This window comes from Elephas maximus, chromosome 9 (assembly GCF_024166365.1).
Source record: "Elephas maximus indicus isolate mEleMax1 chromosome 9, mEleMax1 primary haplotype, whole genome shotgun sequence".
Taxonomy (NCBI): domain Eukaryota; kingdom Metazoa; phylum Chordata; class Mammalia; order Proboscidea; family Elephantidae; genus Elephas; species Elephas maximus.
The window spans coordinates 93,710,651-93,731,800 of NC_064827.1; the positions used below are offsets into that span (position 1 = coordinate 93,710,651).

The window sequence follows — 21,150 nt, forward strand, 5'->3', positions numbered from 1 at the left end:
CAGGAAGGGACAGAGACTGGTCGAACAATTACAGGGAACCTGGGGCGGAAGCGGGGAGTGTGCAGTCACATTGAGGGGTTTGCAAGCAGTGTCACAAAACAGTATGTGTATACATTTTTGAATGAGAAATTAACTTGAACTGTGAACTTTCACCTAAAGCACAATAAAAAGAAAAAAAAAAGAAAACGCTGTGGAGCACAAGTTCTATTCTGACACACATGAGGTCACCACAAGTCAGTATTGGCTGGAGAACACTGGTTATTAGTGGTTATGATAATGTAACTGTTGCAAGGTAACTTAATGTTTCCCTTCCAGGTTGGTGTCACTATAGACCTCAGCAGCTTTAATATTACCAGGATTGTGACGTTTACCCCTTTTTATATGATTAAAAACAAAAGCAAATATTGTGTATCAGTGGCTGAAGAAGGAAGTGATAAATGGTTCTCTCTTGATTTGGAGCAGGTGAGTAGGTGAATTTCAGATATGTGCCTCTTTGAATTTTCTTTTTTCCTTGAAGTTAGGTACTTGAAATCGTTGTGTAATGTTTTAACTTCCCCCTCCCCCTGCCCTGTCCATTTGGGTTTGAACTTTTATTGAGTATTACAGTGTGCCAGGATGTTTAATTATTAAGAGCCAGATTTGCCTTCTGGAATGCATAGCTTAATAAGAGAGAGGCATTTAACAGTTCCTAACCAACTGGGGTAAATACAGCAGTAGAAGACTAGATAAGGTCTAGATACATCAAAGAGAAGAGATGATTTATTCTCTCCTGGAAGCTTTGGGAATGCCCTCATAGAATAGGGCAAGCCAGACTTTAAGTTGAGCATCTTTTCATATGTTTGGTGGCCATTTGAATGTCTTCTTTGGTGAAATGTTTATTTAAGACTTCTGCCCATTTTATGATTGGGTTGTCCTTTTGCTGTTAAGTCGTGGAAGTTTTATATGTTTTTTTTATTTTTAGATTCTTGTCAAATACGTGGTTTTCAAAGATATTCTCCCAGTCATTAGCTTTCTTTTCATCTTTTTGGTGAAGTCTTTTGGTGAACAAAGTTTTTAATTTTTATGAGGTCTAGTTTACTTATTTTGTCTTTTACTGTTTGTGCACTTCTTATTATAGTTGATAATCCGTTATTAAAAACTAGGCCTAACAGCATTGCCCTTGCATTTTCTTCTAAGAATTTTATGGTTTTAGTTTGCACATTTAGGTCCTTAATCCATTTTGTTGAAAATTCTGCTGTGATTCTGCTATTTCCTTGGAGATCATTTTTCTTTTCTCTCTGGCTACCTTCAGAGTCTTTCTTCTCTTTGTCTTTGATGTTCTGCAGTCGTTCTACTATCTGCTTAAGTGTGTGTGGTTTTATTTATCTTGCTGGAATGCTTTACTCCTGGATCTATGGATTCATTTATTTGATACTTCTGTAAAATTTGCAAATATTATCTTTTTAACTATTGCCTCTCCTCCATTCTTCCATTTCCTCCTATCAGACATATGTTAGATTTTCATATTTTATTTTCCATGCATCTTATGCTTTTAATCAGTTTAACTCTTTTTTGCTGCATTTTGAATAAATTATACATATCTTTTATTTCACAAATTTTACTTTTAATATGTCTAAACTGCTATTTAAACCATCCACTGAGTTTTTTACTTAAACAATTATATTTCTCATTTCTAGAAGTTCCACCTTTTCTTCAAGTTGATCTGTTCGTTCATTCTTTCAACAAATATTTATTGTGTACCTCTTGCTGGTACACTAAACAGTACCCTCATTTCTCTGAGACTCTTCGTTTTTCTCTCTCTCTTTGGATTGCATAATCTCTGCTCATCTCTCCTCAGGTTTGCTGATTATTTCTTCTGCCACCTCAAATCCTCTGTTGAGCCCCTCTAGTGAATTTTTCATTCAGTTATTGTAGTTTTCAGCTCTAGAATTTGTCTCTTTATTGGTATTATCTATATGGTGAGACATTATTCTCACACTTTAATTCTTTAAACATGATTTCCTTCAGTTTTTTTAAATCCATTGTCTGGGATTTATCAGGGACAGTTTCTATTGCCTGCTTTTTTTGCCCCAGGTTTGGGGCATGCTTCCCTGCTACTTTGTGTGTCACATAATTTTGTTGCTGTTGTTCTAAACTGGACATTTTAAATAATATAATATGACAACTTAAGATATCAGCTCTTACTTTCCCATCCCCTTCACAAAAGAATCCTGTAGTCTCCATGTGTAGGACACCTCAACATGGCTACTGACATTCTGAGCCAAGGGGATGTGGTATAGGGGATAAATTAGGGAGATTAGTACAGTTTATACACTTCCACACTGTTCCTTTGTTTGTTTGCTTTTAATTAATTTTTATTAAGCTTCAAGTGAACATTTACCATTCCAATCAGTCTGTCACATGTAGGTTTACATACATCTTACTCCCTTCTCCCACTTGCTCTCCCCCTATTGAGTCAGCCCTTTCAGTCTCTCGTTTCGTGCCAATTTTGCCATCTTCCCTCTCTCTCTATCTTCCCATCCCCCCTCCAGTCAAGAGTTGTCAACACACTCTCCAGTGTCCACCTGATTTAATTAGCTCACTCTTCATCAGCATCTCTCTCTCCCCCACTGACCAGCCCTTTTCATGCCTGATGAGTTGTCTTCAGGGATGGTTCCTGTCCTGTGGCATCAGAAGTTCTGGGGAGCATTGTCTCTGGGATTCCTCTAGTCGCAGTCATACCATTAGGTATGGTCTTTTTATGAGAATTTGGGGTCTGTATCCCATTGGTCTCCTGCTCCCTCAGGAGTTGTCTGTTGTGCTCCCTGACAGGGCAGACATCGATTGTGGCCGGGCACCAACTAGTTCTTCTGGTCTCAGAATAATGTAGGTCTCTGGTTCATGTGGCCCTTTCTGTCTCTTGGGTTCTTAGTTGTCGTGTGACCTTGGTGTTCTTCCTTTGCCTTTGCTCCAGGTGGGTTGAGACCAATTGATGTATCTTAGATGGCCGCTTGTTGGCATTTAGGACCCCAGGCACCACAATTCAAAGTGGGATGCAGAATGTTTTCATAATAGAATTATTTTGCCCATTGACTTAGAAGTCCCCTCAAACCAAGTTCCCCCGACCCCAGCCCCTGCTCCGCTGACCTTTGAAGCTTTCATTTTATCCCGGAAACCTCTTTGCTTTTGGTCCAGTCCAATTAGGCTGACCTTCCTTGTATTGAGTGTTGTCTTCCCCTTCACCCAAAGCAGTTCTTATCTACTGATTGATCAATAAAAAGCCCCCTCCCTCCCTCCCCCCTTTGTAACCACAAAAGTATGTGTTCTTCTCCGTTTTTTCTATTTCTCAAGATCTTATAATAGTGGTCTTATACAATATTTGTCCTTTTGCCTCTGACTCATTTCGCTCAGCATAATGCCTTCCAGATTCCTCCATGTTACGAAATGTTTCAGAGATTCGTCACTGTTCTTTATCGATGCGTAGTATTCCATTGTGTGAATATACCACAATTTATTTACCCATTCATCCGTTGACGGACATCTTGGATGCTTCCAGCTTTTTGCTATTGTAAACAGAGCTGCAATAAACATGGGTGTGCATATATCTGTTTGTGTGAAGGCTCTTGTATCTCTAGGGTATATTCCAAGGAGTGGGATTTCTGGGTTGTACGGTAGTTCTATTTCTAACTGTTTAAGATAACGCCAGATGGATGTCCAGAGTGGTTGTACCATTTTACAATCCCACCAGCAGTGTATGAGAGTTCCAATCTCTCCGCAGCCTCTCCAACATTTATTATTTTGTGTTTTTTGGATTAATGCCAGTCTAGTTGGTGTGAGATGGAATCTCATCGTAGTTTTAATTTGCATTTCTCTAATGGCTAATGATCGGGAGCATTTTCTCATGTGTCTGTTGGCTGCCTGAATATCTTCTTTAGTGAAATGTGTGTTCATATCCTTTGCCCACTTCTTGATTGGGTTGTTTGTCTTTTTGTGGTTTAGTTTTGACAGAATCATGTAGATTTTAGAGATCAGGCACTGGTCTGAGATGTCATAGCTGAATATTCTTTCCCAGTCTGTAGGTGGTCTTTTTACTCTTTTGGTGAGTCTTTAGATGAGCATAGGTGTTTGATTTTTAGGAGCTCCCAGTTATCGGGTTTCTCTTCATCATTTTTGGTAATGTTTTTTATTCTGTTTATGCCCTGTATTGGGGCTCCTAGGGTTGTCCCTATTTTTTCTTCCATGATCTTTATCGTTTTAGTCTTTATGTTTAGGTCTTTGATCCACTTGGAGTTAGTTTTTGTGCATGGTGTGAGGTATGGGTCCTGTTTCATTCTTTTGCAAATGGATATCCAGTTATGCCAGCACCATTTGTTAAAAAGACTATCATTTCCCCAATTGACTGACACTGGTCCTTTGTCAAACATCAACTGCTCATACGTGGATGGATTTATATCTGGGTTCTCAATTCTGTTCCATTGGTCTATGTGCCTGTTGTTGTACCAGTACCAGGCTGTTTTGACTACTGTAGCTGTATAATAGGTTCTGAAATCAGGTAGAGTGAGGCCTCCCACTTTCTTCTTCTTTTTCAGTAATGCTTTGCTTATTCGGGGGTTCTTTCCCTTCCATGTGAAATTAGTGATTTGTTTCTCTATCCCCTTAAAATATGACATTGGTATTTGGATTGGAAGTGCGTTATATGTATAGATGGCTTTTGGTAGAATAGACATTTTTACTATGTTAAGTCTTCCTATCCATGAGCAGGGTATGTTTTTCCACTTAAGTATGTCCTTTTGAATTTCTTGTAGCAGAGTTTTATAGTTTTCTTTGTATAGGTCTTTTACATCCCTGGTAAGATTTATTCCTAAGTATTTTATCTTCTTGGGGGCTACTGTGAATGGTATTGATTTGGTTATTTCCTCTTCGGTGTTCTTTTTGTTGATGTAGAGGAATCCAGGTGATTTTTGTATGTTTATTTTATAACCTGAGACTCTTCCAAACTCTTCTATTAGTTTCAGTAGTTCTCTGGAGGATTCCTTAGGGTTTTCCATGTATACGATCATGTCATCTGCAAATAGTGATAGCTTTACTTCCTGCTTGCCAATCTGGATACCCTTTATTTCTTTGTCTAGCCTAATTGCCCTGGCTAGGACTTCAAGTACGATGTTGAATAAGAGCGGTGATAAAGGGCATCCTTGTCTGGTTCCCGTTCTCAAGGGAAATGCTTTCAGGTTCTCTCCATTTAGAGTGATATTGGCTGTTGGCTTTACACAGATGCCCTTTATTATGTTGAGGAATTTTCCTTCAATTCCTATTTTGGTAAGAGTTTTTATCATAAATGGGTGTTGAACTTTGTCAAATGCCTTTTCTGCATCTATTGATAAGATCATGTGGTTTTTATCTTTTGTTTTATTTATGTGATGGATTACATTAATGGTTTTTCTGATATTAAACCAGCCTTGCATACCTGGTATAAATCCCACTTGATCAGGGTGAATTATTTTTTTGATGTGTTGTTGGATTCTATCAGCTAGAATTTTGTTGAGGATTTTTGCATCAATGTTCATGAGGGATATAGGTCTATAATTTTCTTTTTTTGCAATGTCTTTACCTGGTTTTGGTATCAGGGAGATGGTAGCTTCATAGAATGAGTTGGGTAGTATTCCATCTTTTTCTATGCTTTGAAATACCTTCAGTAGTAGTGGTGTTAAGTCTTCTCTGAAGGTTTGGTAGAACTCTGCAGTGAAGCCGTCTGGGCCAGGACTTTTTTTTGTTGGAAGTTTTTTGATTACCGTTTCAGTCTCTTTTTTTGTTATGGGTCTATTTAGCTGTTCTACTTCTGAATGTGTTAGTTTAGGTAGGTAGTATTTTTCCAAGAATTTATCCATTTCTTCTAGGTTTTCAAATTTGTTAGAGTACAATTTTTCGTTGTAATCTGAAATGATTCTTTTAATTTCATTTGGCTCTGTTGTGATGTGGTCCTTCTCGTTTCTTATTTGGGTTATTTGTTTCCTTTCCTGTTTTTCTTTAGTCAGTCTAGCCAATGGCTTATCAATTTTGTTAATTTTTTCAAAGAACCAGCTTTTGGCTTTGTTAATTCTTTCAATTGTTTTTCTGTTCTCTAATTCATTTAGTTCAGCTCTAATTTTTATTATTTGTTTTCTTCTGGTGCCTGATGGGTTCTTTTGTTGCTCACTTTCTATTTGTTCAAGTTGTCGGGACAGTTCTCTGATTCTGGCTCTTTCTTCTTTTTGTATGTGTGCATTTATCGATATGAATTGGCCTCTGAGCACTGCTTTTGCTGTGTCCCAGAGGTTTTGATAGGAAGTATTCTCCTTCTCGTTGCTTTCTAAGAATTTCCTTATTCCCTCCTTGATGTCTTCTATAACCCAGTCTTTTTTCAGGAGGGTATTGTTCATTTTCCAAGTATTTGATTTCTTTTCCCTAGTTTTTCTGTTATTGATTTCTAGCTTCATTGCCTTGTGGTCTGAGAAGATGCTTTGTAATATTTCGATGTTTTGGATTCTGCAAAGATTTGTTTTATGACCTAATATGTGGCCTATTCTAGAGAATGTTCCATGTGCACTAGAAAAGAAAGTGTATTTTGCAGCAGTTGGGTGGAGAGTTCTGTATAAGTCAATGAGGTCAAGTTGGTTGATTGTTGTAAGTAGGTCTTCCGTGTCTCTATTGAGCTTCTTACTGGATGTCCTGTCCTTCTCCGAAAGTGGTGTGTTGAAGCCTCCTACTATAAATGTGGAGGTGTCTATCTCGCTTTTCAATTCTGTTAAAATTTGACTTATGTATCTTGCAGCCCTGTCATTGGGTGCATAAATATTTAATATGGTTATGTCTTCCTGATCAATTGTCCCTTTTATCATTATATAGTGTCCTTCTTTATCCTTTGTGGCGGATTTAAGTCTAAAGTCTATTTTGTCAGAAATTAATATTGCTACTCCTCTTCTTTTTTGCTTATTATTTGCTTGATATATTTTTTTCCATCTTTTGAGTTTTAGTTTGTTTGTGTCTCTAAGTCTAAGGTGTGTCTCTTGTAGGCAGCATATAGATGGCTCGTGTTTCTTTATCCAGTCCGTGACTCTCTGTCTCTTTATTGGTGCATTTAGTCCATTTACATTCAGGGTAATTATAGATAAATAAGTTTTTAGTGCTGTCATTTTGATGCCTTTTCATGTGAGCTGTTGGCCATTTCATTTTTCCACATGCTTTTTTGTGCTGAGACGTTTTTCTTAGTAGCTTGTGAGATCCTCATTTTCATAATGTTTAACTTTATGTTAGTTGAGTCGTTACATTTTTCTTGGCTTTTTTCTTGAGTTATGGAATTGATATTCCTTTTTGTGGTTACCTTATTATCTACCCCTATTTTTCTAAGTAAAAACCTAATTTGTATCCTTCTATATCGCCTTGTATCACTCTCCATCTGGCAGTTCAATGCCTCCTATATTTAGTCCCTCTTTTTGATTATTGTGATCGTTTATCTATTGATTTCCATGATTTCCTGTTATGTGTATTATTTTGTTTATTTATTTATTTATTAGAATTAATCTTAATTTGTTTGTTTTTGTGCTTTCCCTATTTGAGTTGCGTTGATATCAGGACGTTCTGTTTTGTGACCTTGTATTGTGCTGGTACCTGATATTATTGGTCATCAGGCCGAACAATCTCCTTTAGCATTTCTTGCAGTCTTGGTTTAGTTTTTGCAAATTCTCTAAACTTGTGTTTATCTGTAAATATCTTAATTTCTCCTTAATATTTCAGAGAGAGTTTTGCTGAATATATGATCCTTGGTTGGCAGTTTTTCTCCTTCAGTGCTCTGTATACGTCGTCCCATTCCCTTCTTGCCTGCATGGTTTCTGCTGAGTAGTCTGAACTTACTCTTATTGATTCTCCCTTGAAGGAAACCTTTCTTTTCTCCCTAGCTGCTTTTAAAATTTCCTGTTTGTCTTTGGTTTTGGCAAGTTTGATGATAATATGTCTTGGTGTTTTTCTTTTTGGATCAATCTTAAATGGGGTTCGATGAGCATCTTGGATAGATATCCTTTCGTCTTTCACGATGTCAGGGAAGTTTTGTGTCAGGAGTTCTTCAACTATTTTCTCTGTGTTTTCTGTCCCCCCTCCCTGTTCTGGGACTCCAATCACTCGCAAGTTATCCTTCTTGATAGAGTCCCACATGATTCTTAGGGTTTCTTCATTTTTTTTAATTCTTTTATCTGATTTTTTTTCAGCTATGTTGGTGTTGATTCCCTGGTCCTCCAGAAGTCCCAGTCTACATTCTAATTGCTCGAGTCTGCTCCTCTGACTTCCTATTGCGTTGTCTAATTCTGTAATTTTATTGTTAATCTTTTGGATTTCTACATGCTGCCTCTCTATGGATTCTTGCAACTTATTAATTTTTCCACTATGTTCTTGAATAATCTTTTTGAGTTCTTCAACAGTTTTATCAGTGTGTTCCTTGACTTTTTCTGCAGTTAGCCTAATTTCATTTGTGATGTCTTTAAGCATTCTGTAAATTAGTTTTTTATATTCTGTATCTGATAATTCCAGGATTGTATCTTCATTTGGGAAAGATTTTGATTCTTTTATTTGCGGGGTTGGAGAAGCTGTCATGGTCTGTTTCTTTATGTGGTTTGATATGGACTGCTGTCTCCGAGCCATCACTGGGAAACTAGTTTTTCCAGGTAATCAGCTAAAAAAAAATGCAGTCAGATCCCTATCTGAATTCTCCCTCTGGCTCAGGGTATTCAGATGTTAATGGAGCCGCCTAGTGAGGGTGGGGGAAGGATCAGAGAGCTAGGAGTGTAGCACCACAGAATATAGAGCTGATCCCCACGTTCACGCTCCGCCCCCGTCCTCCAAAATCCCGGCGGGACGGCTCCCTGGCTGGGACGGTACTCTCCCCGCTCTGAGACCAGTCACTTCCTCCCAGGGACTTCTCCCTCCGGTGCGCCGCACCTCACGCGCGCACTGGGTGGGCGTCCACCGCACGAACGTGTGGGCCCCGCCCCGGGGTCGCTTTAGGGAAATATAGTTGATCCCCCCGCTCGCGCCACGCCCGCTTCCCGCCAAACTCCCGGCGGGACGGCTCCCCGGCTGGGACGCTGCTCTCCCTGCTCCAAGATCAGTCACTGCCTCCCGGGTGCTTCTCCCACTGGCTGCGCCGCTACGCCGCCCGCGCCAACCAGCTAGATGCCCTCCCGGGATGGGTTCGGGGGGGTAGGGCTGGGCCCCTTGTCTGTGCCGTCTGCCCCCCTGGGTTCTGCCCCAGATGGGGCTCTGAAGGTCACCTGCCTGGTACGCTGGCTCCTAGTTCTGAAAACGGTCGCTGTCTGCCTGTATTTGTTCGTTTTCCATCTCTAAGTCTGTGTTTGTTGTTCAGAGTTTGTAGATTGTTATGTATGTGATCGATTCACTTGTTTTTCCGAGTCTTTGTTGCAAGAGGGATCCACGGTAGCGTCCACCTAGTCCGCCATCTTGGCCCCCTGTTCCTTTGTTTTTAATACAGGACCTCATCCTCCTCATTTTTAGTACAGCATCCCACCCCTCCCTCACCTGTGCCTAGTAGCCTTAATTCAGAGCCTCTTTGGTTCAGCCTTTCCAGAAAGCAAATTCCTATCTTCTGTTTGGCTTTATAGGTGGGGAAGGGATCTGTGAAATGGTGGTAGTAGTAATAGCATTAGAACCTGTCTAACTTTGGGGGGCATCATTTGAATCAAGATCAGCCCAAGGCTGATCCCTGTGAGGTGGAGGTGAGACATACTGCCACTCTCCATCCATTTTACCAATTCTGATACCAGCTCTCTCTCCCATAAAACTCTCACTTCTCTTCTGGGTTTGATAATTCATTGCAGTGGCCACAGAGAACTCACAGACCATCCTTAGAGTTAAATGGTTTATTAGGGAAGCCACAGGCTACAACTCAGGATCTGGATCAGGACACATGCAAGCAAAGTCTCCCTTGTTCAGTGCAGGGCTACTCTCTCAGCTCCTCTCAGCTGTGCAAGCAAGCAGGCAAGCCCTTCTCTCTACTGTGCATGCCCCCCATTGGCTGTGCAGGCCACCTTTGAGCCCCCTGAGGACAGACTCCTCTCAACCACCTGAGGACAGGCTCCTCGTGACCCCCTCAGGACAGGCTCCTCTTAGCCCCTTTGGGACAGGCTTCTCTTGGTCACCTCAGGACAGGCTCCACTCAGCCCTGCTGTTGGGCCCTGTCACTGGGCCTCTTGCTGTCTTCAGTATTACAACTCTTACAGCCAAGTAGGTTCCTTGCCTTCTTTCTCTCTTGCCTTTTCTCCTTTCTGTATCTTCCTTCTTCCTGTCTCAAAAACCTCTGTGGAGTTGGATATGTATATGTACAAACCCCTCACCAGTTTAAAGGCATGGCCCTCCCAGCAGGGCCACAAACTGATCAATACCCTCTTGGTAGACCACAGGCACTTCATTTGCATAATCCCCAGTCATTAGCTTTCTTTTCATCTTTTTGGTAAAGTCTTTTGATGAAGAAAGTTTTTAATCTTTATGAGGTCCCATTTATTTATTTTGTCTTTTATTGTTTGTGTGTTTGTTATTATAGTTGGCATAGTTGGTCAATATACTATGCAAATGAAGTGACTATAACTCCCCTCCCCCCACACTGGGTTTATAGTCACTTCATTTGCATAGTGTATTGACCAATCCCTGCAGGGTACATACCATTCACAGGGCAGGCTGCAGCCAGGACTAGACAAAAAGTATCAAACCACAGGTTGTTTACAGAGTATCCAGGAAATGTCAGTTAACCTGGACAAAAGTAACAAACCTCTGGGATAGAAAATTAGGGCAAAGGAAACTCCTGAGATCTCAGGGGGAAAAAATCTCTCAAGCTGTTTTTCTAAAGAACCAAGGCAAAGGGCCACATACCAGAACTCATTTCACCCCAGGATCTCAGGATCTAATTGTTGTTTATCTAAATGTTAGTCAATCCCCTTATTTTCATCTCCACTCCATGTTCCATACTTAATTGTACCTGAGTTTTTCAATTCCTGAGCTCTCTCATTCTCCTAATGTGTTTATGCTTATTATATTCCTTTCTTCATACTAATGGCATTTTCAGAAGGACTAACAATAAATGCATGTATATAATTTGTCACTTTTAACCTCAACTCCTGCCCTCCTTTCTCTTCCCTAAATTTCTCCACTGGACGCAAATTTTTACTTTACCTGTACTTGCATGGGAAACCTACTGTGGGGATTGACTTTTTCCCTAGCAGAAAGACTCAAAGGAGTCTCAAGAGTCTAGCACATAAGTCTTAAAAGAGATAGAGTCTATATTACTAAATATCAAAGATCGATTTTTTAGCCAAGGCTTCCAGGAAATAGCAGGCTTGAGGGTGTCCAGAGAGCACATGTTCTCAATTCCTCATGGGAAATATGTTGGGGGTAGTATTGCTGCTATTCTGAGTCTTCCTGGTAAGTTTCTGCTAGGTTGCAGGAAGCCCTGAGAACACCCCAAGCCTCTTATATCCTTAACTATATCCTGTGACAAGTTGCATAATTAACTTTGTATGGTTGAATAAAATTGCATTAAGCAAGCTAATGCACCTGGATCTGATTTCCAGATTCTGTTACGTTGTCCCCAGGTCATATAGTGATGATTAGATATATGCACAGCCTCTTTAAAATGTGTAAAGTGACCAGCTTGGTTAGGGTCTATCACACTGAGGCAAAATCGACTACACTAACAGTTTACAGACAAGGCTGGCCCTCCTTTCCTAGTACTTTAGATCTTTTCTTTGTTTCCAGAGCACATTGTCCAGTCCTCTAACAGGGTGCCTTGAGTCTTTCCTGTTTGTTTAGTTTGGTTTCCAGGTCACTGACGGTCCAGGTTTTTTCTTAACATTCTGAGTCTATTTCCTACTTCACCTTTGGGTACTTCCTTTATATTTTTTACTCTTATTTGATGACCAGAACTCTGAACTTAATACATGTCCTGACTCTTGTCATTTTTTAATATTTTGACTTCTGCTTAATAATCAAATACTGCCCACAGCCTGGGTTTGATTTTTGGTACCTCAGCGTACCTTTATTTTAAACTGATCACCTGGGTCTAAACTCTTGGCTTCCTTGCTCGTGTTTAGACCTTTTTTTTTTTTTAAATCTGGACCACATTAATGTCTCTTTCCTTCCCAGCACCCTGCTTACCATAGCTCTTCAACTTACTGCACCCATTGTTGCTAGTATTCAGTGTCCACAAATGACAACCCATCTCTCATTGAGTTTATAGTGGTTTAGTTAAGCAACCTAATAACCACAGCAGTGTTGAAAAGACATTTGTTAAAAAGTTTAAGCCTATTCTGATGGATTTACTAAAAGAATGTAGATATTTATGATGAAATTTGTTCATTTTTTAAAAAATATACATATGTGTATGTTTTAGTGTATCCCCTTTTGGCCTGAGGATGCTTCTAATAAACTTCTTATTCAAGTTGAAGGAAGTCAAGGCCCTCCCAAAAAGATATATTTTAACAGGCAAGAAAATTGTATTTTATTGCGTCTGGATAATGAGGTGAGTGATGTTATTTTTTTGTCTTGTGTCATTAGAGAGGCTAATATACACTAATTAGTATCTTATCTTTTTTCTTTATCTCAAATTATTATGTTTTTTTTTCTTTCATCAAAAATGAATGAACATTTCATTTTGTAAATGAAAAAGTTACCAAAAGGAAACAGACATAAAACACTTGTTATACAAAAAGTTAGTTTGAGTGCCTAGAATACTGGAATATACCCTGTGTGGGGTTTCACCTACCTGCATACAATAATTAAGATTCATGGTGACCCAGACATGCATTATGAAATGCTGGATTTCTTCCTATGTTATTAGCAAGTTATAAGTTATAGTTTTATTATTTAATGTTATTTATATTCTCAGGGAGAATGAGCACACTAAAGAACCTTTTCCTTTCTTCTAGCTTGGAGGCATTATAGCAGAAGTTCATCTGGCTGAGCATTCTACAATTATCACATTTTCAGATTATCATGATGGAGCAGCTACGTTCCTGTTAATAAATCACACCAAGGATGACCTGGTTCAGTACAAGCAAAGGTAAGAAGATGATCATAAATGTAGTAACTCCGAGTTTTAGTAAAGCCTAGCTGAAGAGACACTGACTGCATGACAATTTCTTAAGAATATAAACACTGATCATGGCATTACGACTATGTACAACAACATCCCCACTTTTAAAAAAGTATATACTGAAGTATCTAGGGGTAAAAATGACATGATATCTAGAATTTACTTTTTTTTTAATTTGAGATGAAATTCACATTACATAAAACTATTTGAAAGTGAATAGTTCAGTGGTATTTAGTATATACTCAGTTATGTGTAACCACTAACTCTGCCTAGTTCCAAAATATTTCCATCACTCCAGAATCAAACCCTGTTATCTATTAAGCAGTTTCCCCCAATCTCCCCCTTTTCCCAGTCCCTGACAACCGCATATCTGTGTTCTGTTTCTGTGGATTTACCTATTCTGGATATTTCATACAAATGGAATCATATAATATTTGTCCTTTTGTGTCTGGATTCTTTCACTTAACATAATTTTTTCAAGGTTCTTCCACATTGTAGCGTGTATCAGCACTTCATTCTCTTTTATGGCTAAATAATATTTCATTGTGTATGTGTACCAAAGCCCATTAAACCCATTGCTGGCAAGTTGATTCCTACTCATAGTGACCTTATAGGACAGAGTAGAACTGCTCCATAGGGTTTTCAAGGCTGCAGATCTTTACTGCCACATCTTTCTCCCACAAACAGCTGGTAGGTTCGAACCATTGACCTTTCGGTTAGCAGTTGATTGCTTTAACCACTGCCCTACCAGGGCTTCTATGTATGTACCAAATTTGTTTATTCCTTCATCCATTGATGGACATTTGCACTGTTTCCACCTTTTGGATATTTTGAATAGTATTGCTATAAATATGCAGCATATGTATGTATTTATTTGAATAATAAACAAAAACCAAACCCATTGCCATCTAGTCTATTCTGACTCATGGCGACCCTATAGGGCAGAGTAGAACTGCCCCATATGACTTCCAAGGAGTGGCTGGTGTAATCAAACTGCAGACCCTTTCGTTAGCAGCCGAACTGTTAACCACTGCACCATCAGGGCTCCATTTGTTTGAATATTTGTTTTTAATTCTTTTGAGTACATACTTAGGCGTAGAATTGCTGGGTCATATGGTAATTCTATGTTTAATAGGATTTACTTTTAAATGTTTCAAATATAAACAAGAAGAAAGAAAAATAAGAATGCTGAAGCCAAGTGTGGCAAAACTTTGATAATTGTTGAATCTGGCATGAAATATATAAGTGTTTATTATGAGTCTCAGAATTTTATGTATGTTTGCAATTTTTCATATTTTTAATATAAGAATGTAAAGATTGACGCTTCAGACTTCTTTCAAACCATAGGTAACTCCTCGCAGAGATGTGTAGGAAAAGGATTGCTACCCTTTAGCTACCTTAAAGACCATAGTTAAGTCTCGATGATTCAGGAGTTCTCCAAACATCGTTTGTTTCGGTTTGCTGTCATGTGACCTCCTAGTGCTCCAACAGTTTAGGCAGCTCTCTGCTCCTCTCTTGAGTAGACTCGGGCTGTTTTGAATTCTTTTTTTTTTCTTTCTGCTTTTGGTTTTGTTTTCACCTGTGATTTGTCAGTGGACTCTTACTTACTAGTACCCTTAAACTTTCCTTCTACTGTTGAATGTGCAATTTCTAAATATTGATTAAAATCAAACAGACAATAAAAAAATAGGTAAGGACTTATCCAGTGCTGAGGTAGCAAGCACCCTAGAAGTCTTCATTTCCTACTATTCTCCCATCCTGTGAAAGATATTGAGGGAAAAAAATCCTGTGGTTTTTTTTTTTATGATTATCCATATGTTTTGTTATTGGCAAGGTAAAAATAATAAGCTGATTGAATAAAACTAAATCAACCAACCTAAAACCAAACCCGTTCCCGTCAAGTTGATTCTGACTCATAGCAACCCTATAGGACAGAGCAGGACTGCCCCATAAGGTTTCCAAGGAGTAGTTGCATAAAGCAAATATAAAGGATTTCTCATTTACCCTTCCACCTACGTAGCTAGAGTAACCTCTCCGAACCAGTATTCCCAGAATTAAGCCCTACAGAAAATGATTTGACTGACTTTTCTCAGTTCTCTAATGATAATGTAAAGTTGGTTGCATTCTAGATACATAGGACCTGAGTTAGTTCTTTATATACTCTAGGTGGCTTAGGGCATTATAGCTTAATTCTTGGGCAAATCTGGTTGAGTCTGATGGAGGCTGAACTAGAGACTTCTCAGGTTTTTCTTTGACTGTAACCTTACAATTTTCTTTACAGTACAGTTAAGATATAAAGGTTTTAGAGATCTTATCTACTCCATTGTTACAAATGTAAAAGTAAGCAATAGATAAGGGTATACTTACTACAATGTGAGCCTGTGTCGAAATTTTGAAACTTAAAAACATAATCTTAATGAAAATTTATAAAATTAACAATATTGAAGAATGAACGGTGGACTTGGATTTAGAATTGTTTGAAGTAGTTCTTAAATCAAGAGCCAAAAATTTTGGTTTAGACCCAAGAGTATTGGTTTTAAAGAATATTTATTCCAGAGTCGGGTTGAAAGGTCTGTTCTTTCTGACTGCTCCTTCCTCCATCAGCTCCTTCTTCCACCTACCCCTTAAATATTGCGGAGATGATATTCCTAGTTCCGTTCTGTTCATTTTCTATGTAATCTTTGAGTAATTTCATCCATACCAGTGAATACTTCAGTTACTTCCTGTGTGCTAACAATCCCCAAATCTTTACTGCAACCTAGACTTCTCTTGAGTTTCACACCTTCTTCCTGAATGTGACATAAGAGCCTAAAGTGGTTCAAAGCTGACCTCATTATTTGCACAACAAAATCTCCCTATTTTTTGTTTATCTCAGTGAATGATAGTGTCATCCATCTCTGTTATCCTGCATTTCTCCTGCCTCACTACACCATCCAATTAAACTCTCTCCATATATTTTTAATCTTCTCTTGTGTAATCTCTCCTATAATTATCCTAGTTCAGGCTTCCAGCATTACCTACTATTTGAGTAAACTTTTGGTCTTTCTATCTCTACTCTTGTCCCTCTTGTAAATCCTCCATGTTGCCACCAGAATTAAGATTCTAAAAATGCTAAATATAATCGTATCTCTCTTCTATATAAAATTCTTCAACAACTTCTTCTTTCAAAATAAAAATCTGTTACTAGGCCACCTGTCTAAAATCTTCTTTTTCTGTTGCCTAAATCTTACCCTATACTTAAGACAACTGCAGTCTTTGTTTCCTGAATGCTCTGGGTCCTTCGTGTGTTTTTTACCTTTATATAGGTGTGCCTTTCATAGCACGCGTAGATTATAGCATTTGTCACATCACATTGTCATTTCTTATGAGTTTAAGACATGTACGCATTCATAGTTAACATTCTAAGGACTATGGTAAGTTTTTCTTTTCTTTGAATTCCCATTCTCTTTTTTTTTTTTACCTAGGATAGCCCAGCTAATTTATGGATAAGGACTATTTTACAGTGAACTAAATAGATTAAAATTTACATGAATTAAAAGCAGTTCAAAATATTTTTAAACCAAATTTAGCTTTTTAAAGAAATGGATGTTATTTTCTGCATATAAAAATAATAGCTGTTTATTATTATTTAAAATTCTGTAGAAAAATTGTAAAAAGAGAATCATAAGTCCTGCATTCCCAATGCTGTTAACATTTTGATGCATTTCTTTCACTATTGCTATCATATATATATATAGCTCTGAATATTTCATTTTTAACGGCTTTTGTGAGCATGCAGATTTGCTTCAAAAACAGTTTTTAATGATTGTAAGATATTCCATCATTTAGATGCACTATAAACATCCCCTTATTGTTGTTTTTTTTTATTGTCGAGAGTTTCATTTCCAACTTTATGTTAGGATCTGCTTATCTTTTAATAGGGATCTTTAACTCATTTGTATTCATTATAATAACTAATTTATGTTTCCTTGCCACATACCGTATTTTTATTCAAATAAGATGCACGTTATAGGTTTGCCAACTGTGCCTTCACCCACAAGGTATTTTTGTGAGTGCCGCTATGCTCATTTTTTTTTTTCACAGTGACATGTAAAAAAAAAATTGACATCGTGGTGTTTATGCAAATACCTCTTGAGGGGAGGTCACAGTTGGCAAACAAACGTAGCAGGCATGCATTATTTGTTTAAAAATGAAGTACGTGTATATCTGTACATATATATATCATGATATGGATTGTTTTCTTCTGAGGATGTTTTGGAAAATACAAATCCTATTTATGTTCCTAATGTTACTCTTTTGTTTTTGAAGATTTTAATCCATTTTTAATCAGTTCCGAGAATGAAAGTTTCTACGAATTTAGTCATGAAGAATTTAGAATGATTTTACATTTTCTTTGACCTCTCTTTCCAAACTTCCAATTCTTGTGACTGTTATTTGAGATTTTTGACCTAGGTTAATAGAAAATTTTTAGTTTTTCGAAATATGTATTATTTTATTTAAGACTTTTGGCATTTACATTGATTTGTAACATGAACAAGTTGACTTTACTTAACGGGTTTAGTTGCTTACCCCACCAGTCATTTAATATTTCTACATCCCAGTTCTTAAAATTTTATTTTTGACATGGTTGGGGAAAAGTCTTGGATAATTTGCTTGAAAATCTCTTACTCTTGCAAATTAAAGGAGCTCTGGTGGCGTCATTGAAGCGCTAGGCTGTTAACCGAGAGGTCGATGGCTCACATCCACAGGAGGAAGATGTAGCAGTCTGCTTCCATGAAGATTTACAGCCATGGAAACCCTATGGGGCAGTTCTGCTTTGTCCTGTAGGTTCTTTATGATTTGGAATCAACTCAACAACAGTGGGTTTTTGGTTCTTAATGACAACTTGACATAAAACTTAAGTCATAACTTTCTCTCTCTGTTTTTTTTTTTTTTTTCTGGGTAAATACAATTTTCCTATGGGACTTTTTATTTCTATTGTATTAAAATTTAAACATTTTACAAAGATATGTCTAGGGATAGAATTCCATTTTCAATTAATTTTGCCTGATATTCAGTGAATTTTTAATCTGCAGTCTCAGTTCCTTCTTTACCTCAGGAAAGCGATTTTTTAAATTATTTCTTTGGTTTTTAACTGCCATAATGTTTTGTTTTTTCCTAGAAATCTTTTTGTGAGTTGGTTGATTTTCTTAGATTTGCATCCCATGCCTCGTGACTTTTAAAAATAATTGAGCTGTATTGTTTTTGTCACAGTAAGAACAATACTTAGGAAAGGGTTACTAATTAAATTCTCTTCTCTTACGTTTAATATAGAAAAGATAAAATAAGAAATAAACTTCTTGCAAAATTAATTTGTATTAAAAAATTTAACAAACTAGTTTCAAAGACTTAAAGCCTTTATTTTCTAAATAGAATAAATATTTTCCTTTAAATATTTTAATTATTTTCTTAGCAAAACCCTTTTTTACTACGGAGGAAAACGTTTCAGTCTAGCCTTACTCAGATCTCAATTAATGGACTAAGAATTAAGGAAGTAATATTTTGGAATTTTTATACCTGCATTTAATTTAATGCATATTTTTCCTATTTATGTCAGTTCTCTCAGTCAAATAGAGGACTCCCTTCCTCCTGGAAAAGCAGTATTTTATACATGGGCTGATCCAGTTGGCTCTAGAAAGCTGAAGTGGAAGTGTGGAAAAAGCCACGGTGAAGTAACACAAAAGGATGTAAGTATCGAGTTGATGATTATCATGTTCTCAACTGCTTTGTTTTTTTAAGGTATGATTTTTTAGCCATACTTGTTTTTTTTAGGACTGTTTTGCATATACACTTCTAAAAAATTGTCTAAGATTTTAAAAGCAGTATTCAAACTTTAATATTACCAAAAACGTTAAAAACCAACAATAGTCTTTTTTCAATTTACCTCGTTATCTACTTTGTTAGGAAGGAAACCATGGTGGTGTAGTGGTTAAGTGCTGAAGGGTAAAGCTTTGCTTGGAGAAGTGCTTTAGAATTTACCTTATAAACAGATGCATTCTCTGCACTGACAGCCGTCTTAGATTTAGCTTAGGAGCCCTGGTGGTGCAGTGGTAAAGCACTCAAACGCTAACCGAAAGGTCAGTGATTTAGAACCCACCAGCCACTCCGTGGGAGAAAGGCCTGGCCATCTGCTCCTGTAAAGATCACAGCCCTGGAAACCCTACGGGGCAGTTCTACTCTGTCCTGAAACACCTCTACGAGTCAGAATCTACTCGAGGACAATGAGTTTTTTGTTTGTTTTTAAAGGAACCTTTAAGGAATGGCTGGGTTAACTGTGGAGAATTTATTTCTGTATTGTAGGCTACTCTCTGATTTATTTTTTATGATGTTAAAGTTATATGTAAACATTTTCCAGTAATATTTTTAAAAACTTTCAGAAATTGTTTTATTAAAGTTTTACTTGCCCTTCAAAATTTACCGTGACTCCTATTCCAACATTATTTTCTTACCTGTAATGGTTATTTATTTTTTTTCCTTTTTTCTGTCTCTTAGTAAGCCAGTGGTTCTCTCAAAACGTCTTTGGAAGAGGGAGCTAGCTGTAGTTTGCCAAAAGTTTTATCATGGCTCAATATTAAATTTTATGAAGTGTTTTTTTCCATACTTAGGTACAATTTTATTTGCATACCATTCCTTTTTGTACTTCAACCATCTGTCTTATATCGCTCTTTCTCTTTTACCACTGGTTAATTCCATCTGGATCTTGGCTGAAAGCAGAGAATACCAGAAAGATGTTGACCTGTGTTGTTGATTACCCAAAGGCAGACTGTGCATCATAACAAATTATCTATAACATTGCAAAGAATGGGAATTCCAGAACTATTAATTATGCTCATGTGGAACCTGTACATAGACCAAGAGGCCATCATTTGAACGGAACAAGGGGATGCTACGTGGTTTAAAATCAGGAAAGATCCAACACTGTGCATCAGTGTTGGATCTTTCATCATACTTATTCAGTCTGTATGCTGAGCAAATAATCTGAGAAGCTAAACTATATGAAGAAGACCGCAGCATCAGGACTGGAGAAAGGCTCATTAACAACCTGTGACAGGCAGATGACACAACCTTGCTTGCTGAAAGTGCAGAGGATTTGACGCACTTACTGGTGAAGATCAAAGACCACAGCCTTCAGTATGGATTACACCTCAGCATAAAGAAAACAAAAATCCTCACAACTGGACCAATAAACAACATCATGACAACCAGAGAAAATATTGAAGTTGTCAAGGATTTCATTTTACTTGGATTCACAATCAATGCCCATAGAAACAGCTGTCAAGAAATCAAACGACGTATTGCATTGGGCAGGTCTGCTGCAAAAGACCTCTTTAAAGAATTAAAAAGCAAAGATGTCACTTTGAGGACTAAGATGTGCCTGACCTATGCCATGGTGTTTTCAGTCACATCGTATGCATGTGCAAGTTGGACAGTGAGTAAGGAAGACTGCAGAAGAATTGTTGCTTTGAATTACGATGTTGGCAAAGAATACTGGATATATCATGGACTGCCAGAAGAACAGACAAATCTGTCTTGAAAGAAGTACAGCCAGAATGCTTTTTAGAAGCGAGGATGGCAAGACTTTGTCTCATGCACTTTGGACATGTTACCAAGAGGGACCAGTCCCTGGAGAAAGACATCATGTTTGATAAAGTAGAGGGTCACAAAAAAAGAAGAAGACCCTCAACAAAATGAGTTGATACAGTGGCTGCAACAAGGGGCTGAAACATAACAACAACAGTAAGAATGGCGCAGGACCGGGTCGTGTTTCATTCTGTTGTGTATAGGTTACTATGAGTCAGAACCAACTCAATGGCACCTAACAACAATAACAATTCCTTCTGTAGAATTTCCTTGAGTGAGTCTCTGTTGATGGTGAACTTTAGTAGTTTTTTTTTGTCTGCCCCAAAACAAAACCACACTTGTTCCCATCAAGTTGATTCTGCTTCATAGCAACCCTGTAGGACAGAGTAGAACTGCCCCATAGTGATTTTAAGGCTGTCATCTTT

The 21,150-nt window shown here is 37.8% G+C and overlaps 1 protein-coding gene across 3 annotated transcripts in view; it reads left to right on the forward strand.

Annotated features, from left to right (window-relative positions):
• VPS13A (vacuolar protein sorting 13 homolog A) overlaps positions 1-21,150 on the forward strand; it is a 263,707-nt gene that overhangs the window by 190,414 nt on the left and 52,143 nt on the right. For all 3 annotated transcript variants that reach the window (XM_049897014.1, XM_049897015.1, XM_049897017.1), the window contains exons 50-53: positions 316-462; positions 12,404-12,532; positions 12,939-13,072; positions 18,702-18,831. In XM_049897014.1, coding sequence (XP_049752971.1) covers positions 316-462; positions 12,404-12,532; positions 12,939-13,072; positions 18,702-18,831 — 540 coding nt within the window. The remainder of the gene's footprint in view (positions 1-315; positions 463-12,403; positions 12,533-12,938; positions 13,073-18,701; positions 18,832-21,150) is intronic.